General features: G+C 39.6%; 1 protein-coding gene across 1 annotated transcript in view; it reads left to right on the forward strand.

Moving 5' to 3' along the window:
- The window catches only part of KCNK5 (potassium two pore domain channel subfamily K member 5), a 38,066-nt gene extending 28,932 nt beyond the window's left edge, over positions 1–9,134 (forward strand). Inside the window, exons 4-6 of the mRNA XM_083434512.1 lie at positions 321–487; positions 1,901–2,069; positions 3,678–9,134. Coding sequence (XP_083290638.1) covers positions 321–487; positions 1,901–2,069; positions 3,678–4,495 — 1,154 coding nt within the window. The 3' untranslated portion in view covers positions 4,496–9,134. The remainder of the gene's footprint in view (positions 1–320; positions 488–1,900; positions 2,070–3,677) is intronic.
- The last annotated feature ends 357 nt before the right edge of the window (positions 9,135–9,491 follow it).

Here is a 9,491-nt window from a genome sequence, read left to right on the forward strand (position 1 = left end):
CTTAGGACTCAGAATTCTGAGGCCAGCTTCTGCGAATGCAATGTGTAATCGCAGAATCTTTAGCCCAGTTCATATCCTATTACTGTTTGCAGTGAGTGCCCATGTGTGTCTGATATGTATATGCAGGCTATGATAATACTGACTCGTGGCTTACTAAATGATCATATGTCACTCAGTAGAGGCAAGTAAAAATCTTGCAGCACATCAGACCCAAAACTGTCATGTGTGAGCAAGCTCAAAAACTTTCACAGAGAATAAATTATTATTTTTTGGTGCTTGAAAATGGCATAGGTAACTTTTAATACAATGTTCTTTTTCAGGATATGGAAATGTTGCTCCGAAGACTGCAGCTGGACGACTTTTCTGTATATTTTATGGACTCTTTGGTGTTCCTCTCTGCTTAACATGGATCAGTGCTTTGGGGAAGTTTTTTGGAGGACGTGCCAAGAGGCTGGGCCAGTTCCTGACAAAGAGAGGAGTAAGCCTGGTACGAAATGAATTTCTGATTATCTTACTGCTGGCACAGGATGCATGGAACTCTGAAGACCTTTAAAATCAATCTATGAGACAGATGATGCAGAAAACATTTCCTTTATTTGGAAGTAACTCAGATGCAACTGATCACCTTTCTTTACTGATAACAATATTGATGCACGCCTGAACTGCTTGCAGTATAAATTAGTACTGGACAGAATTAAAACCAAGACAGCTAAGGAGCTTGAAATTTTAGTACAAATTCCTATGCATGAACTACACAAAAAATAAAAAGGCTATGTATAGGGAAATTACCCATAATTCACATATCAGCATATCAGAAATTTTTTTAGATGATTGGGAATGTGAATTTCCCCCCTTGGTAGCTATTCCCCGCCTTCCATTCTGCCCCAACTTCCCCTCTTTCCTCTGTTCCCTACTTTCTATAGTCTTAAGACCGTCCATACATTACAGCTAGAATACATTGCTCAGATATGCAGCTAGAATGCATTGCCCAGATTTTTCACGTAAATTCTAAATAAGGACCAATAAGAAAGAGTGCAGAACCAGAACTGTCACTGGCTTCCTGCTGTTGCTTAGCAAAGAATCCAAAGGGGTGGCATATGCTTCAGAATGTATAAGGTTGGAACCCTGTCCAGATCTGTTAAAATAATATTTCCTTGCCCTTTGTACCATCATCATGTCTCACAATATTTCTGTACTCTTCTGTTTCCCTCTAAATTCCCTGTTTTGAGGGGCTCAGGCTTATCTTGGTTGAAGAAATACATTATGTTCTTGTAGGATTGAGCAATTTCTGCTAGATGGGGTTTCTTTTGGTTTGTTCGTTTCCCTCTTTCGTGGGTGCTGGGTGACTCTTCATTGGCTAGAAAGAACTTGCTAATGGTTTAAACTTCATCACATTGTGTCATATAGTTTTATTACAACACAGGTTTTGCACCGTGTATTTGCCATGTCTTTTTTTTGCTCTGCTGAGGTATTTATGTAAAAGAACCTCCATCTCAAAAAATCCACAAGTTAGAAACTTGAGAGAGAATGGTAGTTACTAAGAGGTTTCTCTGATTTAACTGTTAAGCTGTGGGGCAGGTTCCACATAAATGCTTCACAAAGCGAAAATGCTATGGGAAAATCCATGGTGTGATGGTTTTATGCCAAGATGCTTCTTGTTTTACCAGCAAGAAAAAGAAGAAGAAGAAAATATGTCCGGAAATAACAAAAAATTCAAATGAACCTGCATTTAACTCATTTACTTCCTATATTTACTTCCTTCAGTTTGGCTGCAGTTGCTACATTCTTGGCACAGGATAGACGGTTGTTGTGGTTTTGTTTCATTAATGCAAAATGCACAAGAAGAGAACAAAATGATTGATCTTTATCTCTCCCCCCCCCTTTTTTTTATTTATTGCAGAGAAAAGCACAAATTACATGCACTGCTATTTTCATCCTTTGGGGAGTCCTGATCCACCTGGTTCTTCCTCCCTTTGTCTTTATGGTGACTGAAGGCTGGGATTATATTGAAGGACTCTACTTCTCATTCATCACTATTACCACCATAGGATTTGGAGACTACGTTGCTGGTCAGTAACAATTTATGACACCCTGGCAGCTAATTAACATTAATACTTTGCAAGTTTGCAGCACATCTTAACACAACCGCCAACCGCAAAGTCAATGGTGATTTACAAGAGTGATTTCCTATATAAGTGACTCATCTCCACTTTTTATTGGCATTGGAATTGTCAGTTCTGCAAAGAAGAAAAATCACGCGGGCTGTCATGTGGGTGGTTGTTGCTGCATGCACAACTGACATAAACAATCAGATCACATGTAAGCATTGGAAGGGCAAATTATTAAACTGAGAACAGCAGTTGCAGTTTTTCTTTCTTTTTTATCCCACAAGCAAGCGTATCTCATTGTGTGGTGACACATTGAGGGCCGCCTTTGTCAAGGTACTCTGAATGCGGGATCTTTTTCCCCTTGAGGCACTGGCAGCTCTTACATTACTGGGATACCACCCCATGTAAAGAAGTATAGGTTCAGCCATGTCTTCGGCATTATGTTACTGTGTGAGGCTCAGTATTACTTGAAGCATTGCTGCTGTGTATGGTTATGGTGCCATATTTGGTTCTGTTGTAATGCCTGCTTTAATGGATTGCTCTTGTAAACATTTTATTGGTTGTGTTTTGGGATTTGACTGACATTTTGCAAACCACCTGCTTTGTGAACTAAACAAATAAAATAAATAATACTGGTGTGAGGAAGAATTTCACCCTGATTGGGGAGAGTAAAACACTAGCCACAACACTAACTCTTTGGTAATGCTACCACAACCCTTCAACTAAGCTAGTGAGATGCAGGGACTCGCCATTTCCTTCAGTGGTTTAATTTGGAAAATAAGGAAACAGCCAGCAGACCCACTTCAGTCAAGCTGGGTGTAAAATTCCATCCATCCCCTCTTTCTTCTCAATATACCCACTCAGTAGCTTGAGGGCAAGTATTTAGACATAAAGGGCAGGTACAAATGAACGGTCACAAATGCATGCCAAATCCCAAAAGCCATTTTATAGATACTTTTATTAAGAATAATAATTTAGAGACTCTGCCAAGAAGGTTTCTGAATGACAGTTTGCTCCAGATAGCCAACCAGCAGGTCTGAAAGAAAGGCACCATTAATGCCTATTAGGGCTAGAAACTGGGCAGTCAATGTGTTACATGATGAGGAGATTGCCTAGGTACTCATTGATAGACAAGATCCTGTATGAAGAAGGCTCCAGTTGTAGATTCAAAGAAGGCAGGAAATAAGGACCTGAAAAAACAAAAGCTAAAGGGACATTTTGTTTTAAGCAGACATGTTTAGGCAGGTCTTCATGATAATTTATCTTTGTTCAACACAAGCATTGCTACAAGAAAAGAAGGGTAGAAATGGATGAAATGTTGCCTTGGAGAAACCATGAATGGCTAGTAAGATTTGCTGTTCACTTGCTCCATCTTACAATAATGTGATTGGGCAGACACCCCCACCTTTTTAGAGGTACTAGGTCTTTATTTTTTAAAATCTCCTTTTTAATGGGTTGCAAGCACAACTTGCCTGCGTTTCTTGTGAAACATGAAAATGTCAATCTAATGTTAAGGCATGTATGTATGTATGGTCCTATAATTTTGTTTTCTGTTTTTTTCCCTTTCAGGTGTGAATCCAAATATGACCTACCATTCACTCTACAGATACTTTGTGGAGCTGTGGATCTACCTAGGCTTAGCATGGCTTTCTCTCTTTGTTAACTGGAAGGTCAGCATGTTTGTTGAGGTCCACAAAGCAATCAAGAAACGAAGGAAAAAAAGGAAGGAGTCCTTTGAGACCCACCCTCCTACAAAAAAAGCTCTTCAGATGTCTAACCCAAAAGATGTGAACATTTTCAGCTTCCTTTCCAAGAAGCAAGAGACTTACAATGATCTCATCAAGCAGATTGGAAAGAAGGGTCTGAAAACAAGCAATGACAAAATCCTAAATGGAGAGCCAGTGAAGCCAGCCTTGCAACATTCTAGCCAAGATGTCAAAGTGATGTACACAAGGAGCAAGTTATTTGACTATGATGAGGTTTCTCTGGGACTCCAAAACTTTCACGTTATGAGGCATCTAACTGATAGGCGTATTGGGGATAGCCCAATTGAGGGCAGTGGGTTTGTAAATCAACTGGATAGGATCAGTGAGGAAGAAGGAGAAGCATGGGACTCCAGGGACTATCGACCCCTGATCTTTGAAAATGCCAATATAACTTTTGTAAATGAAGATGAGGATGAAGAGGATATTTCAGATGATGAAGAAACTTCAAAGTCGTCTATGGATGACAATCTTGCAGAGGAACCAGAGTCTCCAAAAAAACTGGTGACATTTTCATCCTCTGATGAATCTACGTTTACCAATAATGATTTAGAGATATCTGTGCCTTATGAGCAGCTAATGAATGAATACAACATAGTGAATACTGCAAAAGCTGCAACGTGAACAACAGCTTTTCTTTTTTGTTACTGGCTTCCTGAAGATCATTTAACACAGATTTGAACAGATGAACATGCATGAGGAGGAAAAAGAGGAAGGTGTACCATGGTTGGCATTTTCTACTGCCACCACCTCCTTGTATTAGTATACTGAAAGCGTTCAACAGCTAGGTGTTACCTCTAGTTGTTTGTTACTCAGTTTGATTACTCACTGCGAAGTGACAATTCTAAAAACTTGAGGGTTCCTTTTCCCCTTGGGGAGTTGGTCGTGCTTGAAGTTAGGATGAAAAGCCTAGAGTTATTGGGCCTATTCAGTATTTGATGAAGAATGACGTTCTGATTTTGAAATCAGACTGGTTTGGATTGATTGTATGTATGACATGGCTGGTTACTGCACTAACTCTTGATTTCTGAAAAACTGAATTCAGATCACATCTAGGCTCAGAGTGGAAAATGTTGATTGTTTCATGCAAGCTCAAAATCGCACAATGAAGCTCTCTTTCCATTCTCCTTCAAAGGGATGCTTTGAACCAGAAGGGCTGAGTATCTAAAGGTCAGAGTTGAGATACATTGGCAGTCCTGACTAGGGAACTTGAACAATAACTGTTCAAGTTATGCCAGTTCTGCTGAGTCGTGAGCTGAAGGTCCATGAACAAAAGCACTAACTTAGAGACACAGAACCAATTTTATGGAGACATTATATCTTCTATTGTACAAGAAACTATCTGCAGTTAAACCTGGTTATAATGAAAAGTACATATGACTAATATTTAAAATTTAGTAACAGATTGGTGCGAGGAGATTGCAGATGACAGATTTAAAATGAAGAAAAGCACAGTGGCAAACAGTTTTGCATCAGAAGTGCCCTTCCATTGTCCATAGTCTACAGAAAATACTTGAATTTCATGTGCTCGTGTCTCCTAAGTGAAGTTTGGTGACACTGCCCTTTTGAATGACTGGTTTTTAGATATATAAAAAATGCAAAACACAGCCTGAATACCTTGATGTTTGTCTGAACAGCCGAAGAGCTGCTTTGTTATATTAATTGTCTCTCTGATTCTAAAACATTCCATTTTTATTCACTCCATTTGATACTTTACAGTAGATGCATATTTGTTATGGGCACACAATGTTGTTGGTTTTTCCTATATTTCTGCTGTATTTCAACTGCTTTCTAAGTAAAATGAAAAGGTTACCTAGCATTTGGGGAGAGTATGAGAAGACTTATAAAAGCAGCCGAAGGTTGATATCATGGCAAAGGGCTTTATCTGATAATTGGCTTTGCATGGCAGAGAAATAATTAACTCAGTGGTTGGTATTCCTTTTTAAATTACATTATAAATCTTTGGAGCAGAGTTACAATGGTGAACAATCTAAGCAAGTGTTCTAGCCTAAGTGTTCTAGATCACAGTCCTAGAGATGTTTGAGGATCAGGTTGTGAGTCACTCCAGTGTAGATTTTAATTGTACTTCCTCCTGTTTTGATCTGAATGGAAGAATTAGTGGATGGTGAAAATCTTGGAGGGAGGATTTTTGAATCTGACATGGTAAGAAGGGCCAAGTGGAATTTTTGCAGTGCTGATCTTGAATGATTAGATATACCCGAACTTCTATTTTTGACTACTGTTTGGCTTCTGAAGAGTGGGGAAGAGGTGTGTAGTATTCCCTTTCTTAGAAAATGTCTGCAGAAGGACAGCTCAAAGGCATTAGCTGCAAAAGATGGTCTGTTCATTTCTGTTTGGAAATGTGTACTGTATATACAAAGAAGGTTGCAAGAGGAGAAAAGAAATTAAGAAGGAACCCAAAACTTCTATTTTCTCACACTTTGCCAGACAGGAAATTGTTCAGTTGGATTTGCCAGTGTTATCTTATGTAATATATAGCTGAAATAAGGCCAAGAGGCTACTGATGTTTCTCTTAGAGGCTTTGTGGCTACTTTTTAATAGTTAGACTGACCCTTTGCAGGCATGACTTATTTTTACCTCTGTAAAACAACATTTGGCATCAAACAGTTTCACAACTCAAAAAATGTCGTCCTGCTGTTTTTATCAGTGACAGTGTTCCTCATATTAATAGCAGTTAATACACTAAGTACTGAACTGTGTCCCAATTTTGTTACAGAAGTGCAAATCATTTTTATGAAAATAACTTCATAATGTTGACATTGCAATCTGTTGTGTCTTCCATGAATGAATGACTTAAAGGTTTCTCTCTGTACTAAAAGAGGTACAGAACGGTGCACACTTCTTTTAGTGTCAAGATCAGTGTAGGAACAGCCAAGAAACAACGTATAATTCCCTTGAAACATTACGTCTTCTTGGTGTGACTGTTGTGTTGTTTAGTGCATAGGCAGGCAGAAACAAAATGATAGGAACTTGAAGCTGAGGTCTCCATCTTAAGGCTCACCTGTACATCTACAGGTGAGCTTGTGTGTCCTGATGAAAACATAGGTTAGGTACTGCTCTTTAGATGTGATTAACACCTTCCTAGGAAATATTCGCATTTTAGGAACTTTACCCACTTCCAAGGAAACCTTATCCTTGTTTTAAATGAAGACAAATTTGATAGATACAAATGCTTCAGTGTTCTGCCTAGTGCCTGGTTAAAATCAAAGTGGACATGTGAGAAACAGCTGGATCATCTGGTAGAATCTTACCTCTCAACAAATCCACCATGTGCCTTGCAGTGGGGGTTTTTTGGTCATAAAGTGGCCAGCCCAAAAGGCTATATGCGTAACTTACTGGATCATAGTTTTTAGCTGCTGAAAGCTATTCATTTACCCTTCACTCTTCTTTGATTCTACCCGTTTTAGTTGTTGGTTTCTTTCTTTACCTGGCATTCATTAAACAATGGAGTCACCTTAGACCTACCAGAGGACTGGTTTGCCTTAGCACTCTGCTGGTCTGAAGTACTGTCTTCCATGTTTAGTGGAGCTTCAGTCTTTTCAGTCCCTTTGAAGTGCCTTTGACTACCTTGAATTCTCAGCCAAGTATTGAAAAGGATTTCCATAATGTGAAAATAAGCGAAAGTGTTAGGTTTGGAAACTTCTTCTCCTCCTCCGGCCTGAGAGCGGGGAATCTCCACTTTATGTTCATGCTATAGGTGTTTATGGAAGGGAATATTTTTTTAAAAAAGATAGCTGCTAACCTTCAAAAGCACCAGGGCATCAATCTTATGCATGTGTTTCAGCAGGGAAAGGGAGGAGTCTCCTTCCCACCTATCTCTACCAAGCTGTGGATCATGAAACCTTGGTACTGCTGCTTTACCTTTTGCCCCACCGCTACTGTTGTCACTGGGCTCAGAACAACCCAGAATGCTGGCAATAGCTGCTATGCTTCATAGTGTTATTGAGAGGAAATACAGTTCCATAAATTGGACCAAACAACCCACCAACTCTCCTTCTTTTTCCTTAACAGTGTATAGCAGTGGTTTTCAACCTGTGCGCCTTGAATGGTGGTCAGGGGTGCCACGGGCAACACTAGCCTCTGTTCCTCTTTCTTTCCCTCCCTTCCTCTGATGCCCTCTCGCACCTCTGCATCCCAAAGACTTACGCAGCTGTTTATTGCAGCAGCTCTGGCTATAAGATCTGTGAGCGAATGGTCCTCTGGGAAGCACCTCTCTTTGGGGCAGGCAGCTCATACACCAGGAACGGCAGCAGTAGCTGCCCGGATGACTCCCAAGGAGAGGGGGGAAGAGAGGAAGCTGAGGGAACACCCCACAAGGGAGGGTGTTCAAAAAAGGGTGAGAGGCTGCCAGCTTTACACACAAGGGGTGACACTACTGGACTCCTGAGTGCCACTTCTGAGTGTGGACTTCTGGGTGCCACAGAAAAAATGTAGTTGGTCAAGGGAGCCATGGACCACGGAAGGTTGTTGAAAACCACCAGAATTAGCCAAACAATGGGGTCATTCCTGGGACTGAGGTTGGGTATTCAACTATCTTATAGTAGGGTGGCAACTAGGTGATAATTTGCTCTGAAAAATGCAGGAGAAGCTTTACAACCCACCCACCAGATTGATGTTTGATTTATATGCATATCCACTGCAAAACTGACCCATAGATAGTGTAAATGGTATATCGCTCTAGCTTTTCTCTTAAAAGGGGGCCACTAAATGAAGCTCTGAAACACTTGCTTACACAACTGTTATGAATTTAATATAGTGGTATGAAACTTTTAAGCAACATTTTTATTGGTTCTTCTTAATTTGAATACATAGTTGACTCCATTGCTGGCAATGGGTGTTTCAAAACATATAAACTAAAGTTTTCTGCCCTGAGCATGATCTAATTCTCCCCTTATTTTATTGATACGGTACAAGTGAAAATGTACTAGTATCTTCTCTGGAAAAAGTATTATGTATCCCTGCTGATTTTAAAAGTTGCCTAGAGCCTTTCGTTTTCATGCTTTCTATGCTGCACTGAATTTTAAAATGAGGGTCTCCATTTTCATATGCTTCTGGAAGTGTGCACAGACCTAATGATCTCATCTCTCACTCCATCACATGAATAGGCACAATTCCTGTTTCAGTCTGTACTTTTGTTTGCTGATTTGTGTCACTGGAATCACTGTATGTACATATTAGACTTTGTAAAATGTAATTTATTTTAACTCTTTTTCAATAAAAAGTGATTATTATTTTTAAAAAAGAAGTTTTTCTTCCTCACACTTAATGGACATTGGCAAAAGGAAATGACATACTAGATTGAATTCAAGAAAGTTGTAGTGGGAAAACATCTCAACTGAGTTTTACTCAAGGCAGTAGGCCTGCTGAAATTAACATGATTAATACAGTGGATCTGCTCATAGTAAATGTTCATTAACACCACTCAATAAATGAGAGAGAGAGAGAGAGAAATATTAAGAACTCCTATAGTGGGGTTAAAATGGGTATTCAAGGTCCAGGTACATTATCTTTATTTTAAAGTCATCCCTAAGACGCTACTTTTTCCTAAGACATCAGGAGATTAATTTCCAACAACGTTAAAAGGAGCCACTTTGAGCTT

The sequence above is a fragment of the Podarcis tiliguerta genome, assembly GCF_965153285.1.
Source record: "Podarcis tiliguerta genome assembly, chromosome: 3".
Taxonomy (NCBI): domain Eukaryota; kingdom Metazoa; phylum Chordata; class Lepidosauria; order Squamata; family Lacertidae; genus Podarcis; species Podarcis tiliguerta.